Here is a 22,752-nt window from a genome sequence, read left to right on the forward strand (position 1 = left end):
CCACCATTCCATTGTTTGGTTCAAATCATCCCATAGGATACGTAATCTTCATTCCCTTTCTATTCGTTGAAAACATTAAATGGTTATTCAGTGGTAAACTCATGTAATGGTTATTCAGCAATTTACAGGTTCATTTTAAAAAAATTTCTTCCCTGCGTGCGTAGTATGACTGTCGGAGCTGTTGTTTGAAGAGCTGCCAATGCTCCTCCTTTTATCAATATATTGCTATTGCTGTCATGGTTTGCAAGATAGCAGATGAGAGTTAATCTATGGCACTGTAATCCACGAGCACTACTCCTTGCAAAAGTAAATCAAAATATAGTAAGGAACGAGAGAGACAAGTATTGAATAAGCAGTTTGGTGCCATTGTTGCTATTGATCATCATACAGGAGACCATAAGTATTTCAAGCACTTTGACTTATCTGACGGCGGCAATGGCAGACTTGTTGATAGTAACGATCAAGCTAGCATTAGAAGTGATTGGGATAAAGAAAAGAGAGCTGCCATAGTACATGAGCATTTGAATCTCAGTCAATCTATATATGAGAGTGATGTTAATTTGAATTTGAGCTTGGGCAACCAATATTTAAATTAACTATATATGTTGGTTGATGGGGTTATCAATTGCATTTTGAATGTGAATTCCGTTGTTTATTAATTAACTTATGTAGGGCTTTAGAGTTATAACTTATAATTAATGGCTTAACTGATTGTAAATGAGTTTCATCATTGATTTTGAGGAATGAGGGAAGTAGTTAGCCGTTAGCCTCTGACATAATGATGAAAGGTGAGAACTAAATTTCATCATGGGTTGTGTTGATCTAAAAAGTTTAGACCCATTTTTAGATTTTGGTCTGGCCCAAAAAATAGATCTAAAATTTTGTTCAAGTTTGGCTCAAATTAAAATGCTAAACCCGAGCTTGACTCAGTCCATCCGTGTTAGTATTTTTAGATTATTCTCTTTTGCGAGCATTCGAAGTCTATAATTGAATCGAACGGCGTACCATTGTTAATCAAGCTATTACTTTACGATGGTGATAAAAAGTTAACAGTGCCATAGATTAACTCTCATCTGCTATCTTGCAAACCACGACAGCAATAGCAATGTTTTGATAAAAGGAGCATTGACAGCTCTTCAAACAACAGCTCCGACAGTCATGGCCCAACACCCTGAGTTAAAACAATTGGTGTCCCAGGCCATATGCAAACTACAATCCAACAAAGCAGACAAGCACCAAGAATTAGAAAACTCGTGAGGCATTAAACGGTTTATTACAGAACAGGGTAAAGCAGTTGTCGATTTGGTACGAGGTTTGAAGTTAAAGTTAGAGAGCGAATGTATTGTGAGGGAGAGTAAATATCCAACTCCAGGGTTATTGGAAATCATATAAAAAGAAAATATCAGGTGCAATACGTTCATTGATGATGAGGAGAAGGTGGAGGCTTGTGAAAGCTAAAAGCGTGGAACTAGCATTAACTCTAAGATCAGTGATTGAGTATTCAGGGAAAAGGGTAATAATGAAGGAGATGGCATCAAAGCTTAGGGTGGTGAAGAGAATTGTTAAATCAATGGAGAAAAAAGAGATTAGAAGAAAATTCGGTTTCATCATACATAAATTTTTTATATCTGTAATATCTATATGTTACTAACATAATCAACCCACTTTTTTTTTCCGATTTTTTTCTTCTCTATTTTTAATCGGTATATGAGGTGATATTTGAGTGGACAATTAAGTGGGATACAATGCGTTTATTTTATTTTTTATTTTATATTATAATTTTATCATAATATTTAATTTTATTGTTACTATTATTTTGCCGCCCACCTGTCTCTAATCTTATCTTATACATTACCACTTGACTTTTACCTCCGATATTGAAATTGATTTTCTGATCTATTTTATTCATTTTTAAATTTTATTAAATATATTTACATAATCATAAAATTATGAAATATAATTTTCAAATTAGGAAGAAAAAAGAAGGGATAGGTTAGATAAGACTTAAATTTACTTAATTTAACTCAAATTTTTATAAAAAATCGACTTATACTGAAATTTAATTTATTTTAATTTTTAAATATCATCTTTAGGTAGTTTAGTAGATTAGAATTTATCGATTTTTTTGTCATCCTTAGAAATAATGAACATTTTGTTTTTTTATTATAAAAATCAAGAATAAAGTTACTCTTTAAAAATATTTGCTTTTTATGATTTTGGAAAAATATTTTTTGAAAAATCTACAATACATAAAAACGTATCAATCTTTTCTTTAGTTTACTTCTTCTTTTGTTTTAGAGGACTATTTCTATATGTAGTCATATTTAGTAGAACTATTTACTTATTATTATCTCCTTTTTAAGTTTATGCTCGTTAAGGATTAACATCTTATCTTAATTTACGGTAAACAAAATTTGATTCGATTCAAAAAAATTAGAAAAAATTTAATTTTTAAGTTAAACTAATTGAGTTATTCAAGCCAACTTGAATTTTTCGAATTTCGAGTTTGAATTGAATTGAGTTTTTGAATTCGAATAACTCGAATAAACTTAATATCAAATTATAATATTTTACATTTTTACCTCAAATGCTGAAACATTTTTACTTTCTTCCAAAACTTTTACTTCTTCCCACTTTTCCTCAAATCTACTCTAAATTCATTTTCCCCTCAATTTTTTTGAATATTTTCTCCCTAAAATTTTACTCCTCCATTTACTTTCTTACCAAAATTTTACTCTCCCAAAATCCCAAAAAAATTTTATTTTCCCCCTAAACTTTTACTTCTCACCCTTTACCCCAAATCAAAAATAAAAATCATTCCAAAGAAAATCCCTAAACCCAAATAATAATAATTTTATTTATTACTATTTATAGTATTAAATTTAATTTCACATTTTGTACTATTTATATTATTGAATTGTTTTAATCCTATTGAATATTTATAAATTTCTGTTAAAATTGAATTATTGATGATGTCATAAAATATCATGTTAAAATTTTATGTTGGTATCAATTTCACATTTTATTTTAAAATAACTTTTATTAAAAATCACATTTTGTTTCATTTAATTTATTTTTAATTTCAAAATACATAGTGACAAAAATCAAAAGATAATTGAAGCAACTAAGCAAACAAAAAAGCTGACCCATATATAAAAAATTAATAAATAAATTATGAGGCGATGAAAATTAATAGCAAATTTGATTACAATGGGCAAATTTGATTATGGTGGGTGACAGTGGTTATAAGGACCCAAAGTAATTTTTTTAAATTTAACTCGAACAAATATATTCGATTCGAATTCCATCTCACTCAACTCAATTTGAGAAAATTTCAAATCAAGTTAGAATTATAAAATCAGATTCGTCAACTTAATTAACTCAAAAAAATTTCATTTGATTTGATCGAATACTTGTAATACCCCCTACCCGTATTCATTGCAGGAATAGGGTACGAGGTATTACCGGAGTTTACGATTTTTTTTATATTCAATATAGCCCCTTTATAAATATCTAACCTTCCCTGCAATATTAAATCGAGACCAATCCACATCAACCAAACCAATTCAACATATTTTCAAGATAATTTCATGCATATTTATAAGATAACGTCATCACATACCCATAACCAGGTTTGTTAACCATACTAATGGCTAACTTTACATTCATTTCACGTTAACATTTACTTTATTAGCTTATACATGCCATTGATTTCCAAAATAAAGTTTCTTTATATACCGAAATCCTGAGTTTGATAGTGTGATGTGTGTCCAACCAAATCCGACCTCCGAGCTCTTAACACTACAAAACAGGGGAAAAGGAAACAGGGTAAGCACTTTGTGCTTAGTAAGCTCATGTAACAAGAATTATACTTACCTAATATTTTCAATACAATACAATAAACATTCATATATCCATTCAATGCATTATTACCCTAACATGCACAAACTCAACATTCAAGTTAGTACAATAATTTCCATGTACCAATAATATATACTATGATTGATGAGCTTATCAATACCATGATTTCCATTTCCTTATATTTTTTTTTCATATTTGTCCCGTTGAATTTCTTGAAATTTTTGATGGATTTTCAGAGGTACACTTTTAGTGTACATTTCCGGGTCCGTCAATTCATATTCATGTGCACACATTTCCATTTCAGAGAGCACACTCCCGCGAACCTCATCCTTACAGCGGGATTACCAGTCCATGCTAAATCCCCTGTAATATAAACTCATAGAGTATTGTCGGGATTACCAGTCCAGGCTAAATCCCCTGCAACGACAATTACTCTAATGAGCTTTGATCTGAATTACCAGTCCAGGCTAAATTCAGACCCTAATTCGGATTATCCGTCCAGGCTAAATCCATTTTCCACATATTCTTCGGAGGGCTATATCGGATAGGATCACCGTCAAGCTAGATCCTTTTACCGTCAATTCCTTTTCGAGATCCATCGAATTTTCCTTTCATTCAACCGGATTTCTTCCCTTTTATCAAATATGTCAATGTTTCATAAATTTTCATATAATGAACATTCAAATCATATTCATATCAAAAACATACATTTCAAGCATTTAAGAATATAATTCAAGTTACACGAACTTACCTTGATACTTGTTCGTGTACAAAAATCTACTAATCTTGAACTTTTTCCTTTCCTCGATTTAGCTTCGTATTTGAATCTTCTGGATCTAAATAAATAAATTTAATTATCAATTTAATACATTTCATGTTCATATGCAACAATTTCTATAATTTCATTATTATTATTTATAGTTTATTCAAAGTTGTCTATTTGAGTCATAGTCACTAAATTATTTATAACTCAAGCTACGGAACTTCAAATTAAGATCCGTTAATTTTCCCTAAAACTAGACTCGTATATCTTCTTACCATAAAATTTGCAGAATTCTTGGTTTAGCCAATAAGTACATTTTATTCTTTAAAGTCACCCCTGTTCTTCTGTCTTACAGTTCTGACCCTTCTTTACTAAAAATTAATTATCTATTCATACAGAATTCGAATGATGTGTCCGTTTGTTTCTCTTGAAAATAGACTCATTCATAATTCTATACATATAAATTTAATTCCATAATTATTTTTATTCAATTTTTTATGATTTTTCAAAGTCAGAACAGGGGAACTCGAATTTATTCTGACCTTGTCTCACAAAATTCATTATATCTCATGATTTACAAATCCATTTCTTACCCTGTTTCTTCTATGAGAACTAGACTCAATAAGCTTTAATTTTATATTTTTTTCATCTTCTAATTCGATTCCTACAATTTATGGTGATTTTTCATATTTAGTCTATTGCTACTATCCAATATTGTTTTAGTGCAAACTGTTTATTACCATTTTTCCCTTAAGCTTTTAATAAATAACAATTTCGTCCCTACTTAATTAGCCTCTCAATTGAGCTGATTTTTCTCAATGAACACTTTATTCTATCACCTTAAACTAGTTTACAACCTTTAGGAATCAAAATTTCAGCAATAGGATTTAATTCCAAACATTTTCATAATTAGGTCCTAAAAATAAATTTCTATTGAAATTACCTAATAAAATCATATCATAAACAAATTAAAGCTTTAATTTCATTCTATTTCATCATAAGCTTACAGGACTCAACCATGGTGACTTTCAATTTCATCCATGAAATTAAAAACTAATGAATTTAATAGTAGGACCTAGTTGTAAAAGTCTTAGAAACACAAAAATTACAAGAAAAAGGCAAGGATTAACTCACTTGGTGCCAAAATTATGGAATACCAGCTTAGAAAACCCTCTTATGGCATTTTTAGCTACTGGAATTGAAGAGAAATGAAGAGAAATCTAGATATTTCCTATTTAGTCCTAGCTTTATTTAGTTAATTTTACAATATTCTAATTTTACCCTTAATTTATCAATTTTCTTGCTAATTTCATGCCATTGCCGTCCAGCCCAAATAAATTTTGGGTCTAATTCCCTTTTAAATCCTCTCTCATTAGACACTTAAGCTATTTAATCATCCATCCACTTTTACACCTTTTACAATTTAGTCCTTTTTATTTAATTAACTATCCAAACATTAAAATTTCATAACGAAATTTTAATACCACATTACTAACATTTCATAAATATTTATAAAATTATTTTTGACTTGGTCTTACGAGATAGAGGTCCCGATACCTTATTTTACCCAATTTCTTCAATAATTTCTTTTTCTAACTAACCACTAAATCGGTAAAATTTTTTTATCAATATTTTCATACGATTTTCCTATCATATCAATTTTCATGCAAAAATATTGAAATAAATTTCTCTTTAAATCGAATTTGTGGTTACGAAACCACTATTCCAATAACATTGAATTTAGGCATTACAACTCTCCCCCCTTTTAGGATTTTCGTCATCGAAAATCTTACCAGTAAAGAGGTTTGGGTATTATTTCCTCATTGGCTCCTCCGGTTCCCATGTCGCTTCCTCAATCCCGTGCTTTTTCCACAATACTTTCACCAAATTTATCTTTTTATTTCTAAGCTCTTTTGTCTCCCGTGCCAATATCTTGACCAGTTCTTCACTGTAAGTCATATCCGGTTGAATCTCCACTTCTGTCGGAGAAATAACATGTGAAGGATCTGATCGATATCGTCGTAACATAGATACATGAAAAACATTATGGATTCTACCAAGTTCCGATGGTAATGCCAATCGATAAGCGAACGGTCCAATTCTTTCTATGATTTCATATGGCCCGATAAATCTTGGACTCAGTTTACCCTTTCGACCGAATCGAAGAACTTTCTTCCAAGGAGACACTTTCAGGAATACCTTGTCACCTACTTGAAATTCAATCTTTTTTCGTTTAAGGTCGGCATATGATTTTTGAAGATCGAAAGCTGCTTTTAGACTATCCCAAATAACCTTTACTTTTTTTTCTGTTTCCCGGATCAAATCAACCCCATGTATCTTTCTTTCACCGAGTTCTGTCCAATATAGTGGTGTTCTATATTTTCTACCATACAAAGCTTCATACGGAGTCATTTTAATGCTGGACTGATAACTATTATTGTAAGCAAATTCAATCAAAGGTAGATACCTCTCCCTATTACCTTCAAACTCTAGTATACAACATCGAAGCATATCTTCCAATACTTGAATTACACGCTCAGATCTGTATGAGGATGAAATGCAGTGCTGAAATACTACTGAGTACCTAAAGCTTCTTGCAATTTGTCCTAGAAATGAGACATAAATCGGGGAACTCTATCTGATATAATGGGGACAGGCATTCCATGTAGCCTGACAATCTCAGATATATATAGTTCAGCTAGTTTATCTAAAGAATAATCCATACGTACCGGAATAAAGTGCGCTAACTTTGTCAATCGGTCAACAATCACCCAAATAGCATCTTTTTTCCTCGGAGACAAAGGTAACCCCGATACAAAATCTATAGTGATTCTTTCCCGTTTCTATTCCGGTATAGTAATTGGCTGAAGTAACCCCGAAGGTACCTGATGTTTAGCTTTAAGTTGCTGACATATTAAACACCTTGATACAAACTCAGAGATATCATGTTTCATTCCCGACCACCAGTACATCTTTTTCAGATCATTATACATTTTATTACTCCCCGGATTTACAAACATAGTACCGCTGTGAACCTCACGTAGAATCTTCTGTATGAGCTCTGAATTCTGAGGTACACATACCCTACCTTTGAATAATAAACAACCATCAGAATCAATCTGAAATTCAGAATCATTATCTAACTCACACTGTGCCTGTTTAACCTGTAACTTCTCATCATTCTTCTGAGTTTCACATATTTGCTATAAAAATGTCAGTTTAGCTCTCAATTCAGCTATGATTGAACCATCATCAGTCAGTGACAACCGGGTATTCATAGCTCGTAAAACAAACAGATATTTCCGGCTCAAAGCATCAGCTACAACATTAACTTTACCCGAATGGTAATCAATAATCAAATCATAGTCCTTTATCAGTTCAAGCCACCTGCGCTGTCTCAAATTCAAATCTTTCTGTGTCATCAAATATTTCAAGCTTTTATGATCAGTATAAATATGACATTTCTCATTGTACAAGTAATGCCGCCATATCTTCAGTGCAAATACAATAGCAGCTAATTCAAGATCATGTACTGGGTAATTTCTTTCATGTGGTTTAAGTTGTCTCGAAGCATAGGCTATTACTTTAACTTCTTGCATCAAGAAACAACCTAAACCATTTAATGAGGCATCACTATAAATAACAAATTCCTTACACGGTTCAGGCTGCACTAATACAGGTGCTTTCGTTAGTAGATCTTTCAATCGGTTGAAACTTTGCTGACTATCATCAGCCCACTTGAACTTTACATCTTTCTGCAATAATCGAGTTATTGGAGAAGCTATCATAGAGAATCCCTGTACAAATCTCCGATAATAACCAGCTAAACCCAAGAAACTTCTAACTTCGGATACATTTTTCTGTGGACTCCAATTAACAATAGCTGAGATTTTACTTGGATCTACCCTGATGCCTTCGGCAGATATAATATGTCCTAGAAAACCCACTTCTCGAAGCTAAAATTCACATTTACTGAATTTAGGATATAACTGCTTCTCTCGCAGAATTTGCAACACAATTCTCAAATGTTCTGCATGTTCTTCTTCATCCCGAGAATAAACCAAAATATCATCAATGAATACTACTACAAATCTGCCTAAGTACGGTCTGAATATCTGGTTCATCAAATTCATGAATACTGTAGGTGCATTAGTTAGGCCAAATGGCATAACCAAAAACTCATAATGCCCGTACCTAGTTCTGAAGGTTGTTTTTGGCACGTCTGACTCCTTTACCCGTAACTGATAATAACCTGATCGAAGATCAATCTTTGAAAATATAGTAGCACCTTTTAGCTGATCAAATAAATCATCAATCTGGGGTAACGAGTACTTTTTCTTTATGGTTACTTTATTAAGCTGCCGGTAGTCGATACACAATCTCAAAGACCCGTCTTTCTTTTTCACAAACAGAACTGGAGCACCCCAAGGTGAATGACTCAGTCGGACAAAACCTCTGTTAACAAGTTCTTGCAACTGTGTCTTTAACTCCTTTAATTCTGTAGGAGCCATCCGGTACAGAGCTATGAAGATTGGAGTAGTTCCCGGAATCAAATCTATAGAAAATTCCACTTCTCTTTCTGGTGGCAACCCTGGTAATTCCTCTGGAAACACATAAGAAAATTCACATACTATTGGCACTGCCTGTATCCTTGACTCAGATACCTTGGTTTCGAGTACATAAGTCAAGCAAGCATCATACCCTTTTTTGATATACCTCATGTCATTCTCGAAATCACATCGATAACCCTCCGTCGATCGATTTAACTCGGAGCAACTCACCATTCTGACATTTTAGCACAATATATTTCTGTCTACAATTTACTACTGCATCATGCTGGGTTAACCAATCCATGCACAATATCACGTCAAATTTATCAAATGGTAATAACATCAAATCAGCCGGGAAACAATAACCTTTTACCATCAGTGGACAATTTTTACAAATTTTATCCACAAAAACAGATTAACCCAGGGGGTTCAAGACTTTAACCACAAATTCAGTAAGTTCAACAGATAAATTTTTAACAATTGCAAGTTTAACACATATATATGAATGCGCAGAACCAGGATCAATCGATGTAGTAATATCAGTATCAAGTAAAGAAATGTACCAGTAATAACATCGGGTGCTCAGGCATCTTCTCTGGCACTGATGGCATATGTCCTAGCAGGTGCTCGTGCTTTAGACCTGCCTGCAATATCTTTCGTATCTCCTCGGCTACCACTGACATTACCAGATGGTCAAGGTGGTCTGCCCCTCGAAACTGGATTACTTAGCTTTGATATCTGCTCAACTTCTTTTTCACCTCTTTTTGGACAATCTCTAAGGAAATGGTCGAAAGAACCACATCGGTAACAAACCCCACTCTTAAATCGGCATTCACCAAAATAGATTTTATTATAGTACTGACATCTCGGCTTAGGGATACCAACACTGCTAACACTGGTAACTAATGGAATAGAAGGTCTTAGATTAATGTTTTGAGAATCTCGCTCTCTACCCGAATACCCAGTGGCTGAGGTAGAATGATCCTGGTACTTCTTCAATTTCTTTGGAGCAGAAAACTGGGATTTTTCCATCAGTCTTTTACTAAAAATTCGAGCTTCTCTCTCAACCTGTTTCTTTTCTTTGCTCAATTCTTCTGGTTTTTAAGCTCTCTCTGCCAATGTAGCAAACTCTCGAGTTTCAAGAATTCCGATCAGTAGCTTAATGTCTTCATTCAACCCTTCTTCAAATCGTTTGCACATTTCAGCTTCTAACTGTACCCATTCTCGAGCATATTTACTCAATCGAACAAATTCTCTTTCATACTCAGATACTGATCTGTTACCCTGTTTCAGCTCAAGAAATTCTTTTCTCTTCTGATCAAGAAACCTCTAGCTAATATATTTCTTTCTGAACTCGGTCTGAAAGAATTCCTATGTAATTTCTTCTTTTGAAACAACTGAAGCTTTAGTATTCCACCAATGGTAAGCTATGTCTTTTAGCAATGAGACGGCACATTTCAAACATTCTTCTGATGTAAAAGATAATTCCTCCAAAACCTGAGTAGTGTTTTCTAACCAGAATTCAACCCGTTCGGAATCATCATCAACTGCTGCTCGAAATTCTTCGGCCCCATATTTTTTGAATTTTATCTACTAGAGCTTTTCCTTTTCTGAAAGATTCAGTACCTGTACCCTGTGGGATCTCGGGAACCGATGGAGGAGCAGGAGGGGGAGCTTGAACTTACTGCACTACAGGGTTAGTTCTTAAGTATTGATTAAACCATTCATTCATCATTTGAAAGAAGGCTCGTTTTGCCTCCTCCTCTTGACCCTCAGATACGGGCCTTGTACTACTAATAACTTCGGCTTCCCTCTGTGCCCGTTCTGGAGCCGGAGCATGACTCCCGGCTTCTTCGGATTGAGCTCGGTGGGTAGACATTTACTATAAGAAAAACACATTTAAATGGTCAGGAGATATCACACTATCAATAATAATTTAAATGGCATGTATAGCTAATCCCGTATTTGCTACATCGGTCCTAGAACCGGTTAAACCGTAGCTCTGATACCACCAAATGTAATACCTACTACCCGTATTCATTGCCGGAATAGGGTACGAGGTATTACCGGAGTTTACGATTTTTTTTATATTCAATATAGCCCCTTTATAAATATCTAACCTTCCCTGCAATATTAAATCGAGACCAATCCACATCAACCAAACCAATTCAACATATTTTCAAGATAAATTCATGCATATTTATAAGATAACATCATCACATACCCATAACCAGGTTTGTTAACCATACTAATGGCTTACTTTACATTCATTTCACATTAACATTTACTTTATTAGCTTATACATGCCATTGATTTCCAAAATAAAATTTCTTTATATACCGAAATCCTGAGGTTGATATTGTGATGTGTCTCTGACCAAATCCGACCTCCGAGCTCTTAACACTACAAAACAGGGGAAAAGGAAACAGGGTAAGCACTTTGTGCTTAGTAAGCTCATGTAACAAGAATTATACTTACCTAATATTTTCAATACAATACAATAAACATCCATATATCCATTCAATGCATTATTACCCTAACATGCACAAACTCAACATTCAAGTTAGTACAATAATTTCTATGTACCAATAATATATACTATGATTGATGAGCTCATCAATACCGCTGTCGAGACCATTATTAAATCAAGTTTTGGAAAATGGGAATCGACTTTAAGAAAAACCAAAAAGGGAGTCGCCACCAATCTTTTTAGGTGTGATTGGATCACCTTATAAAATGTTTTGTTTTAAAACATTAATTTTGGTCTACAAAAGTCGAGAAAATGGATTCGGGAGTCGGTTACGTACGAGGAAGGGTTAGCACCCTCATAACGCCCAAAAATTGCTACCTAATTGATTATCAAGTGTCTTTAATGTCGGAAATTTTAAAAATTTTAAGGTGCAATCCCCTTTAGAATATTTTGATTAGGTTTCACTTGTATCAAATGAATCAAAATATCACATCCAGTAAGTTAAGACGCAATATTTTTAAGACATTCGAAGCTAAGGAAACCTTTTTGAAAATCTCTATATCAAAACAACAAAATGCCATATCCAGTAAGTTAGGACACAACGCTTTGAAATTCCAAGACAGTTGCTCGTATTTTGAAAATCTTAAAAAAACTTAGAAGGGTGCTTGACTATTCGAACTCAACGAGAAAAGTTGCAACCCAGTAAGTTAGGGCACTACTTTTCTCGAAGCTTCCAAATACCAAGCATTCCCTTTTATTTGAAAACTTTGGAATCTCCTTTTTGATTAATGCATGAAGAATCATGTTAACATCATAGAATAATATACAAGATAGCATATTATCATGATAGGTAAGTAAAAGTATGAATTTAAACAAATTTTAAACAACAAACATGGCAAATTTAAAACATGTAAAACATATATACAAAAATATATGACATACATTAAAATGCATAAGTGAACATATAAACATATACGGTATAACTCTATATACATTTTAATAAATTAATCGACAAAAGATGATGCATGGCATACAACTTAACATAAACATTCCTAAAATAATATCAACATACATGTCAATTCTAAAATATGACCTTTAATAATAATCACAAAACAATATTTAATATATAAATGATATGTTCAATATATGTGAAAGAATTAATGTATATTAAAATGTAATATAAGGTAAGTAATTATTGATAAAATATACCTAAAATATAAATTAAAAAATGCTTAAAATAAGTTATGTATAATTATATAATATGAATAAAATAAGGAAATATAAAATAATAATAATAATATAATAAGTATTTTGCATATAAAAGTATGGTAGCATAATTAGTAAAAAGGATATATACATAATAAAATATATATAAAAGAATATATAAGAAAAATAAATATTATAAGGAATGTTATATAATAAGATATAGTATGTAACAAAATATAAATAATTATAATGAAATATAATATGGTATATATATAATAATAGTAATAATGTAACAAATAAATAATAAAATAAAAAATACAACATATAATGAAATTTATGAATGTACATATAATGTTAAAAATAATACAAATAAAACAATATTTTATTAAATATAACTAACGTTTTTATTTAAAAAGGACTAAAATTGGATTCAATTAAGAAATTTGGTGGTTAATTCGCGAAATAATAAAAATTTTGGGCCTGATTGAAATGCGCATTAAAAAAGAGGGACTCACTGGGCTATTTGCCCTAATCCCAAAACGACACCGTTTCCCCTAATACGGTTTTAAATCACTGTGAGGGCCAAATTGAAACATAATTAAAACATTAAAGCTAAATTAAAAAATAAATAAAATGAAATTAAAAATATAAAAAATGCAAGAAGACCAATTAGGCAATTAACCCATTTTATAAAAAGCACGCGGATCCTTCCCGGGTAATCGGGTCAACACGCGGGTCCTCAAGTTTTAAAACGAGGTCATTTTTTGCTTATTGACTTAAGCCAAAACGGCACCGTTTCTTTTAGACTATATAAGCCAAATTTTAAGCTTGAAATCATTTTTACACCGGTTAGAAAAAAAAAAACTTAAAGAAATCCTCTGCAGGAGGATTCGGGGTCGGCTTCAGAACCTCGTCGGGCCCCTGTCCTCAGGCGCCTATGCCCACACGCCACCGCGCGGACCACCACGAACGGTGATCGAAGGGTTAAAAACCCTCCTCCTTTCAAGCGAATTACAGGTAACTCTCTTCTTCTTAATATTTTCGTAGTTTATTTTTTTAAAAAAAATGCTTCGTATACCAGTCAGAAAATAATTAACAAAATATGAAATATAAATCACCTTAAGAAACTGTTTGCAATCCTGAATATATTTGTATGTCTGCTGTTTTTATTTTCTAAAAAAAAAATCGGTCCCTTACATCGTATTTGATTCAGGCTTTTATAGCCACTGTTTACAATAGATTTTGGGAAGAAATCTTTTATTTCTTCCCATTTTTGTTTGTTTGCTACTGTTTCTTTCTCTTTTGCAGATATTAGTGAGGAAAATCAGACGATGATCGTGCTGGACACAGATCTGCCGGTGGCGTTGATCACGGCGTGACCTGGAGCCTAGAATCGTGGCTTTAATGGAGGGTAGCTGGAAAGACAGTAATCGAAGGAGCGTGACGTTTGGTTTGGCTTCTGGAATTTTCTATTTACGGCGCCTAGGGTTCCAAAAAAAACCTAGGTCTCCCCTCATCTGTTAACACATTTGGGCCTCTTGGGCCCCGAATGTAATGGGTCTGCTGGGCTTAAGCTAAAACCGGGTGTAGGCAGTTAGGTCAAATGTAAACGGGTAGTGGGTTTAGGTATTTGGGCTGTGTATATGGACTGTTTAAATAAATAAACATTTATTTATTTATTTATTTTTTTTTGGTTTTAAGGCCCGGACAGATTTGAGCTATTACAGCTGCCCCTCTTTGCTCATTGCTATATAATAGAAATCGAGCAAAGACTATAAAAGGACCAAATTTGCCCGGCCTTATCGAATCATGGCCTTCAATCTGCTCATTGCAAACTCAAAACTGTCATGCTGATTTCTTCGATCTACTCTCCGTCGAACACAGAGATGCCAAATCCACTTCTTCGATTTGTTCTTTGACAATGCAAAGATGCCAAACCATCTTAGATTTGCTTCAGCATAAACACGTGAAACCCAAATCTGCTGTGTTTTCGATTTGCTCCTTGTGAACACAAGGATGCCAAATCATTTTGGATCTGCTTCAGTAAAATCATCTGAAGGTTAGATCTGCTATGTATTCGATTTGTTCCTTGTAAACACAAGAATGCCAAATCATCTTGGATCTGCTTCAGTATAAATATCTGAAGGTTAGATCTGCTATGTATCTGCTCCCCATCGAAATGGAGATGCCAGATCTGTTATCTTGGATCTGCTTTGGTGTGAGAACATCCGAAAGTCAAATCTGCTATGTCTTCGATTTGCTCCTTGTAAACACAAGAATGCCAAATCATCTTGGATCTGCTTCAGTATAAACATCTGAAGGTTAGATATGTTATGTATCTGCTCTCCGTCAAAATGGAGATGCTAGATCTGTTATCTTGGATCTGCTTTAGTGTGAGAACATCCGAAAGTCAAATCTGCTATGTCTTCGATTTGTTCCTTATAAACACAAGAATGCCAAATCATCTTGGATCTGCTTCAGTATAAACATCTGAAGGTTAGATCTGCTATGTATCTACTCTTCGTCGAAATAGAGATGCCAGATCTGTTATCTTGGATCTACTTTGGTGTGAGAACATCCGAAAGTCAAATCTGCTATGTCTTCGATTTGTTCCTTGTAAACACAAGAATGCCAAATCATCTTGGATCTGCTTCAGTATAAACATATGAAGGTTAGATCTGCTATGTATCTGCTTTCCGTCGAAATGGAGATGCCAGATCTGTTATCTTGGATCTGCTTTGGTGTGAGAACATCCGAAAGTCAAATCTGCTATGTCTTCGATTTGTTCCTTGTAAACACAAGAATGCCAAATCATCTTTGATCTGCTTCAGTATAAACATTTGAAGGTTAGATCTGCTATGTATCTGCTCTCTGTCAAAATGAAGATGCCAGATCTGTTATCTTGGATCTACTTTGATGTGAGAACATCCGAAAGTCAGATCTGCTATGGTCTTTGATTTTCTTTCTGTCGAAGATAGAGAAGCCAAATCTTGTTATCTTGGATCTGCTTCAGTGTAAACACGTGAAGGCCAGATCTGCTATGCTTTGATGCATTACCCTCTTCGCTTAGGGGTTAAGGCGCATCATCTTTGATCTACATAACCTGTAGAATGCATATGTGCTCATGCCTGATGATTAGGATACTATAATCGAAGTGAGTCAAATGCTCCTAATTAGACATGTTGTGATGCAAAATGTTATGAATATGACTTCTATTCCAGACGTCACCACTCATTCCTTCGTTTATCTTTACTTCTCTCAAAGTATTATTCCTGCTCAGCCTGTAGGCTTGTATCATTCTTTAAATGCTACAACCCACTGAGAATATCTATAAGATGATTTTTTTTAAAATCGAATCGTTTGATTTGTCCAATCATCATTTCGGACTGGAAGAAAGAAATTCCTCAAGTTCTTTCAACCCTCACTTACGTGAATTTCTCTAACAATTGTCATGTTTTAGTTTCTTGTATCATCTAGAAATTTTCAGAGTAATGCGCAAAACTTCATTTGTGAAAATTATTTAGTTCATCTATCATTATTTCAATGCAACATACTTTAAGAATAATGGAAAATGAATTAATCTTGAGAATAACTAAATTTGAATGAATTTGTCAAAAATACAAGAGAAATTAATCTGAAAGCCTATCTTTGAGAAGAAATAGAATCTAAAGATAGCAAACAGGACAAATGTTAGATGACCAAGATATCGCCGCCTGAACGTCTATATACCAGCTCCATAAAGTCCTTCTTGAATTCAACATATGCTTAAAAGATCCAAAGTACTTTGTTGATGCCCCGATATGCAATGCGTTTCACTCTTCGTTGAATCAGATATAACAAGATTACCGTGTGTTCTTCAAAGTTTGAGCTGCCCTTTCGGGTTTTCAACTCAAAACCCCTTTGGTCACAATGCGCCCTTTGCGGGTTTTCACCTTGGCCTCTCCATCTTTTTTTTTTCAAAAACTCAAAGTGCCTTTTGCGGGTTTTCACCCTGAATTATTCTCCTTTAGACAAAGTAATTTTTGACTGAGTCTGAATTTCACTGAATTGGGCAAACTCTTCCCATCCATTTCTGCTAAGATCAATGCACCCCCAGAGAAAGCTTTTTTCACAACATACGACCCTTCCCAATTCGGCATCCATTTTCCTCTAAAGTCCTTCTGAATGGGAAGGATCTTTTTCAACACAAGATTCCCCTTACGAAATTCTCTTGGTTGCACTTTCTTGTCATAAGCCCGCATCATTCGCTTCTGATACATCTGACCATGACGAATGGCCCTTAGCTTATTTTCTTCGATCAAGTTCAACTGATCATATCGCGATTGTATCCATTCAGCCTCATCTAACTTTATTTCTGACAAGACTTGGAGAGACGATATCTCTACTTCAATTACTAACACTGCTTCCATCTCATAAACCAATGAGAAGGGAGTTACCCCTGTAGAAGTTCTAACAGACGTTCGATAAGCTAAGGGTGCAAATGGTAATTTCTTATGCCAATCTCTATAAGTCTCAGTCATCTTCCCCACTATCCTCTTAATGTTCTTGTTGGCTGCTTCTACTGCCCCATTCATTTTTGGGCGATACGGAGAAGAGTTATGATGCTTAATTTTGAACTGACTACAAACTTCTGCTATCGTTCTATTGTTCAAGTTTAATGCTCAGGCATCCCATATCTATAAATGATCTCTTTGTTCAAGAATCGACTCACAGCCGACTTAGTAACATTTGCATAAGAAGCGGCCTCTACCCATTTTGTGAAATAGTCAAGGACCAAAAAGATAAACCGATGTACATTCGAAGCTTTCGGTGATATTGGCCCAATGACATCCATGCCTCACATGGAAAAGGGCCATGGAGAAGTCATAGCATGTAGAGGTGAATGTGGTACATGTATCTTGTCTCCATAAATCTGACATTTATGGCATTTCTTAGCGTAGTTGATACAATCCCTTTCCATGGTCGACCAATAATATCCAAACCTCATGATTTGTCTAGCCATCGTGAAACCATTAGCGTGTGTCCCACAAACACCCTCGTGAACTTCTTCCAAGATTAACTTAGCTTCCACGGTGTCAACGCATCTCAACAGTACTTGGTCCTTTCTTCTTTTGTACAAGATGCCCCCGTCCAAAACATAATCGCAAGCTAATCTCCTTAAAGTTCATTTATCATTTTCAGTTGCTTGTGCTGGGTATTTACGATCTCTCACATATTGCAATATATCCTGATACCAAGGATTATCATTCTTTTCTTCTTCCTCAATGTTACAACAGCGAGCTGGAACCTCAAAAATACTCATTTGAATGGGTATCATTTCTTCCTCTTTATTGACTTTAATCATTGAAGCCAAAGTTGCTAGAGCATCTGCCATTTGGTTTTCATCTCGTGGGATATAGTTGAAAGTGATGTCATCAAACTCCTCAAGTAACCCTAGAACTACCTTTTGATAATTAATCAATTTAGGACCCCTTGTCTCTTATTCTTCTCTAAGCTGGTAAATCACCAATGCAGAGTCTCCATATACTTCCATGGTTCTTATTCCTCGTTCTATAGCCGCTCGGAGTCCCATGATGCATGCTTCATACTTAGCCATATTATTTGTGCAATCAAAATCTAGCTTGCATGTGAATGGATAACAATCACCATTCGGGGATTCCAGGACTGCCCCAATTCTATTTCCCACTGCATTAGATGCCCCATAAAAGCTCAACTTCCAAGGATGATCCTCTGTAGTTGTTACACACATCAACTCCTCATTTAGGAACTCAAAATTCAATGGCTCGTAGTCTTCTAGTGCTCTGCTAGCGAGGAATTCTGCTATCGCGCTTTATTTTATAGCCTTTTGACTCACATAGACTATATCAAATTTTGAAAGTAGTATTTGTCATCTCGCCATTCTCCCATTCAACGCCGTTGACTCCATCATATACTTCAAAGGGTCAAATTTCGAAATAAGCCAAGTAGTATGATATAGCATGTACTGCCTTAACCTCCTAGTTGTCCAAATCAGAGCGCAACACAATTTTTCAATAGGCGAGTATCTCATTTCACATTCGGTGAATTTTTTACTGAGGTAATATATCGCCTTCTTCTTTCTTCCTGACTCATCATGTTGGCCAAGCACACATACCATGGAATTACTGAATACTGATAAATACAGTATTAGTGGTCTATCTGGACTGGGCGGAGATAACACCGGAGCATTCAACAAGTACTGTTTGACCTTTTCAAAAGCATTCTGGCATTCCTCATCCCAAGTACCCTGATTGTGCTTTCTAAGGAGACGAAAGATGGGATCATACTTCTCAGTTAGTTGTGAAATAAACCGAGCAATGTAATTCAGTCTTCCTAGAAATCCTCGAACTTCCTTCTGAGTTTATGGGAGAGGTAATTCTCGTATGGCTCTGACCTTGTCTGAGTCAACTTCAATTCCCTTTTCACTGACTACGAAGCCTAATAACTTCCCCGATCTAACTCCAAAGGTACACTTTACTGGATTGAGCTTCAATTGAAACTTTCTCAATCTCAAGAACAATCTTCTCAAGACCTCAATGTGCTATTTTTCTGTTCGCAACTTGGCATCAACATACATCTCAATATCCTTATGCATCATGTCGTGGAACAAGTTCACCATGACCCGTTGGTATATTGCCCCCACATTCTTCAACCCAAACGGCATCACTTTGTAGCAAAAGGTACCTCACAAGGTTATAAAGGTAGTTTTGTCCATGTCCTCTGGATGCATCTTTATCTGATTGTACCTTGAGAAACCATCCATGAAAGAGAACAACGAATATCCTGTCGTGTTGTCTACTAGAGTGTCAATGTGTGGCAAAGGAAAATTGTCTTTTGGGCTAGCTTTGTTCAAATCTCTGTAGTCAACGCACATTTGTACCTTCTCATCCTTCTTAGGAACAGACACAATGTTAGCTACCCATTCTAAGTACTTTACCTCTTGTAAGAAACCCGCATCGAACTGCTTCTTAACTTCGTCCTTTATTTTCAGAACAATATCTGGCCTCATTCTCCGCAACTTCTGTTGGACTTGCTTAGAATCCTGTCATATTGAAAGATGATGCACCACAATATCGGTATTTAATCCTGGCATATCCTGATAAGACCATGCTAAGATATCCTTGAATTCACGTAGCAACTCAATCAGTTTTTGCCTTGTGTCCTTGGCAATAAGTGTCCCAATTTTCACCTCTTTCCCTTCCTCAAGGGTTACATTTTCTATTGCCTTTTTTTCATGGGGCATAATTTGTTTCTCCTCCTGTTTTACCATTCTCAACAGATCTGGAGACACATCACAACCTTGGACATCTTCAAAATCCTGAGATTCCTCTAAACACATGTCTTGCTCGCGAGAGAAATCAGGATTTGTAATATCAATGTTCATGTCATTGATATCTAGGGACCTGTAAGGTATAAAAAATATACAAAGAATGAATGAATTGAAGAATGATTATTTATGTACTATGAACAAAAGTTAATAAAAATGAAACAATACTCGTTGAAATTATAAAAGTTATGTTTTATTTAAATAATAATAAATGAACGTAAGCCCATTTTCACAAATGTAATCCTATTACTCCTAGGCTCTAGAGTAACAACAATGTTTTGAGAATTACTCTGAAGAATTCCTAAAGACTACAGGAAGTTCCTCCACAGTCCAATTATTCAAAGAGCTTCCCGATTCATAAAGGCGAATGCCCTCAAGGTTCCTTTGCTCCAATCCTTCATTGTATGCAGCATTAATCTGATAACTCTCTTCTACAAGTAATCCTCTTGATATGAAGGTTTTAGATATAAGAAGGAACGTCATTGATTCCCACCCCACTTCTCTTCCATCTAAACGCGCCCTTTTCCTTTATTGGCGCTTCTCGATGTCTTTATTTCTTTGCTTATAGTCTGGCTTGAAGCCCAAACCAAAGCGGTCTTTCTTCTCAATCAACTTTGGGATCTGAGTCCCTCCTTGCAGATACTTTCCTAAACCTCTTCCTGGTAAGGCTCCCTTTCCTATCATCATTTGTAGAGCCATCCTCGTAGTTCTTGCTATCCTTGGCACCGGTAGCTCACTCCCTTCCGAAATGAAAGTCGTATTTACGAATTCTGAAGAGCGAAAAGAACACTCAATAGATTCTTCGTTTGTCTTGACATAAAGGGCCTTACTAGTGACAGCGGCTATAATGTCCTCCTCCACATTGATGGTTATTAACCGTTCATCGGTCATTAATTTCAATTTCTAGTGTAACGACGAGGGCACTGCTCCTGTTGAGTGTATCTATGGCCTGCCTAATAAGTAATTATAGGAAAGCTTGATATCCATTACCAAGAAATCTACTTCATACATGTTCAGCCCGATTTCCAAGGGAATGTCAATTCTTCCCATTACCTTCCTTTCTGTGCCGTCGAAGGCTCTTACCACATTCTGACATGCCTTCATGTGAGAATCGTCGATGGGTAATCTGTTTAATGTAGACAATGGTAGAACATTCAAAGTCGATCCATTATCAACGAGCACACTTGAGAGTGTGTACCCCTTGCATCGAGTAGTAATATGCAAGGCCTTAGTTGACCCTCTGCCCCCCGGTGGGATTTCATCATCATTTAAGTAGATGAAATTATCCGCGCTAATGTTGTTCACCAATCGGTCTAGCTTATTAATGGATATGTCATGAGTGACATATGTTTCGTTAAGCACCTTCATCAATGCTTTCCTATGCGCCTCAGAACTCAAAAGTAGAGCCAATACTGATATGCGAGCTAGCTGCTTACGCAACTGCTTGACCATGCTATACTCACTATGCTTAAGGAACTTTAGAAATTCATTAGCCTCCTCCTCCCTTACTGGCTCATTGATGGGTACTTCGGTCTCCTTCTCCACCTCAACACCTTTTGTTTTTGTGGGCTCTACTCTGACGTCCCCCGTATCATAATGCTTCCCACTCCGCGTGTGAGAACCTTCCGCTTGAATATCTTTAGATGCGCTGGCTATATTCTCTACCTCCGGCCCTGTCACACTACAATCATAATTCTATGGTACTCTCTTGCTATCCTTGTAAGGGAAAGGAGTAGGTTTATGGATAATGACCTTGGGCACTACTGGTATCCCCACTTTGTTATTCCCTGGCAGGGAGATAATGATCCTTGGCCGGCTGGTTCCTTTTTGTTCACCTTCCAGCACACTTATTTCTCTTTTATAAGAGCTACCTTCAAAAATTTGTAGCTCTTTATTATCTATAAAGCCTTGCACCAAGGCTCTGAATTCTTCACAATTTTGGGCCTCATGACCCTCTTCTCCATGGAACTCATAGTAGTTCCCCGTTTTCTCTCTTTCTTTCTTAGAAGTTATCATCCCTCTCTTCATCATTTTTTCCCAAATCACCTTCGTAGGCATCCCCACCTCAGCAATATTTTCCTTTATCATTCTTTCACTAGCTTCGCCAATGGCATTCACTCCTTGATTGTCATGATTTGGCAAAGGGTTTTCAGTATTTGGGGTACTATCAAATTTCACAACCCCCATCTTGATCAACCTCTCTACGGCCTTCTTAAATCTAGTACAATTTTCAATTGAATGCCCCGCTATTCCAGCATAGTACTCCGCATCTGACGTTTGCATCATATCATTTAGGATATGGAGGCTGTAATGGTTTCAAGTGGAAAGGAGCAATAGCATGTGCATCGTATAAACTTTGATAAAGCTCACGATACGTTACAGGGATAGGTGTGAATTGCATCTTTTCGTGCCTTGTGCCTCATTCCTGCCTTTGAGAACCCTGTTGCCCATCCATAGCTACTTTGGGTTGACTAACTGTGATCGCCTTTGAGTTGAAGCTACTCGTGTTGTTTACCTCATTGTCTTTTCTCCTTGAGGCTGATCTTTTGGCCGCCTC

The 22,752-nt window shown here is 35.3% G+C and overlaps 1 protein-coding gene across 1 annotated transcript; it reads right to left on the reverse strand.

Moving 5' to 3' along the window:
• Nucleotides 1–21,137: 21,137 nt before the first annotated feature.
• Nucleotides 21,138–22,478, reverse strand: LOC108466224 (uncharacterized). Its single transcript, XM_017766569.1, has 2 exons — nucleotides 22,031–22,478; nucleotides 21,138–21,868 (listed from the first exon to the last, which is right to left on the reverse strand). The coding sequence occupies exons 1-2, from the start codon at nucleotides 22,476–22,478 to the stop codon at nucleotides 21,138–21,140; spliced, it is 1,179 nt and encodes a 392-aa protein (XP_017622058.1).
• Nucleotides 22,479–22,752: the final 274 nt, after the last annotated feature.

This window comes from Gossypium arboreum, chromosome 2 (genome assembly GCF_025698485.1).
Source record: "Gossypium arboreum isolate Shixiya-1 chromosome 2, ASM2569848v2, whole genome shotgun sequence".
NCBI classification, from domain to species: domain Eukaryota; kingdom Viridiplantae; phylum Streptophyta; class Magnoliopsida; order Malvales; family Malvaceae; genus Gossypium; species Gossypium arboreum.

What these genes read in the sequence shown, in the direction of transcription:
- LOC108466224 (XM_017766569.1), bottom strand. Translation starts at nt 22,478, where the DNA reads ATGCAAACGTCAGATGCGGAGTACTATGCTGGAATAGCGGGGCATTCA. An exon ending in AGAAATAAGTGTGCTGGAAG is followed by an intron (nt 21,869 to 22,030) that starts GTGAACAAAAAG and finishes GTAGTGTGACAG; the next exon opens with GGCCGGAGGTAGAGAATATA.